Here is a 1,600-nt window from a genome sequence, read left to right on the forward strand (position 1 = left end):
TCTAAAAATAAATTATAGAACTATATTTTAGAGTAATCTTAAAATGTGTGTCAAGCATGAGTAAAAAGTACGTAAAGACTCCAGTAGGACGGAGGGAGTAATTACCTTGAACACCATGCCACAGGTTTCTAAATTAAATCAAATGCATATTTAAATAAATCTTATTTAATTTTAGATTAAAACCAACAAATTCCCCCATAATCTGAACTTATCCATGTAGATTCTTTATTCCGAGTAGCCTGCGCATTTTCTCAAACTTGACCACAGTCAGTGCCTTCATCAATGTATTTGCTCGTTGCATATCTGTGCTAACATGTTTCACGATGATCTCCCCCTATCAACACACTCACATATAAATGATAGTGAATGTCAATATATTTGCTCCTTCCGTGGAATACAGGGTTTTTGGACAAATCAATATCTGATTTGTTGTCAATATAAAGCACCACTGGAGACTTGAGAGAGTAAATTACGTAACCAAATTACCTGACACGCGGCTGTGATTACTGTCATAAATTCAGCATCACAAGATGACAATACTACACACCTCTGCTTTTGGGATACCCACGTTATAAGACTTTCGTTTAGGTAGAAAACCATACCACTCGTGTTTTTCCTGTCTTCAATTTGTCCAGCTAAATCGCTATCCGAGTAGCCAGTTTGCACATTATTTATGTTGTGCTTCGAGTAAACAAGACCAAAGTTCAACGTCCCTTTGATGTACCTTAGTATACGCTTTGCTGCATTAAGGTGCACCGTAGTAGGCTTCTCCATAAATCTGTTTACTATACCAACCGAGAATGCGATGTCTAGCCTTGTGTGAACTAAATAATGCAGTCCTCCAACTAAGCTTTTAAACTGAGTTGTGTCCACCATTACACCACCTTCATCTTTGCTGATAATATCTTTGTGGTCCATTGGGTATTTTCTTGGATTACAAACACCCATCCCTGCCTTTTCCGAGATCTTCTTAGCATATGCTGATTGTTTAGGTTCGATACATCCAGTACTTTGTTTGACCTCTATCCCCAAGTAATGTGAGAGTTTTCCCAAATTAGACATCTCGAACTTCTTGCTCATCTGTTCTTTAAACTAATTAATCACGAAAACACTTGTTCCTGTTATAAGTAAGTCATCGACATATACTCCAATGATCAGAATTTCTCCGCTGGATCTTCTAGTGTAGACAACATGCTCATATGGAGACCTTTCGAAATCCAACTCCTTGAGACACTTGCTCAATTTTTCGTACCATGCCTGAGGTGTCTGCCTCAGGCCATACAATGTTTTTACTAATCTGTACATTAAATGCTCTTTTTCTTTCTGAACGAAACCTTTAGGTTGAGATACATAGACTTCTTCTTGGATTTCTCCGTTCAAAAATGCAGTTTTTACGTCCAAATGATGAACTTCCCAACTCTTATTTGTAGCAAGAGCAAGCAACAATCTCACTGTCTCAAGTCGAGTGACTGGTGCAAAGATCTCTTCGAAATTTACCCCCTGCGTTTGTACATATCCCTTGGCCACAATTCTTGCTTTGTACTTCAAGACCTCCCTATTTGTCTCTCTCTTAATTTTAAATATCCATTTCAGACCGATA

General features: G+C 37.9%; 1 protein-coding gene across 1 annotated transcript; it reads right to left on the reverse strand.

Moving 5' to 3' along the window:
* Positions 1-208: 208 nt before the first annotated feature.
* On the reverse strand, positions 209-1,062 carry LOC141700340 (secreted RxLR effector protein 161-like). Its single transcript, XM_074504136.1, has 2 exons — positions 487-1,062; positions 209-334 (listed from the first exon to the last, which is right to left on the reverse strand). Exons 1-2 carry the CDS (start codon positions 1,060-1,062, stop codon positions 209-211), a joined length of 702 nt encoding a protein of 233 aa, XP_074360237.1.
* Positions 1,063-1,600: the final 538 nt, after the last annotated feature.

Source organism: Apium graveolens, unplaced genomic scaffold (assembly GCF_009905375.1).
Source record: "Apium graveolens cultivar Ventura unplaced genomic scaffold, ASM990537v1 ctg2181, whole genome shotgun sequence".
Taxonomy (NCBI): Eukaryota; Viridiplantae; Streptophyta; class Magnoliopsida; order Apiales; family Apiaceae; genus Apium; species Apium graveolens.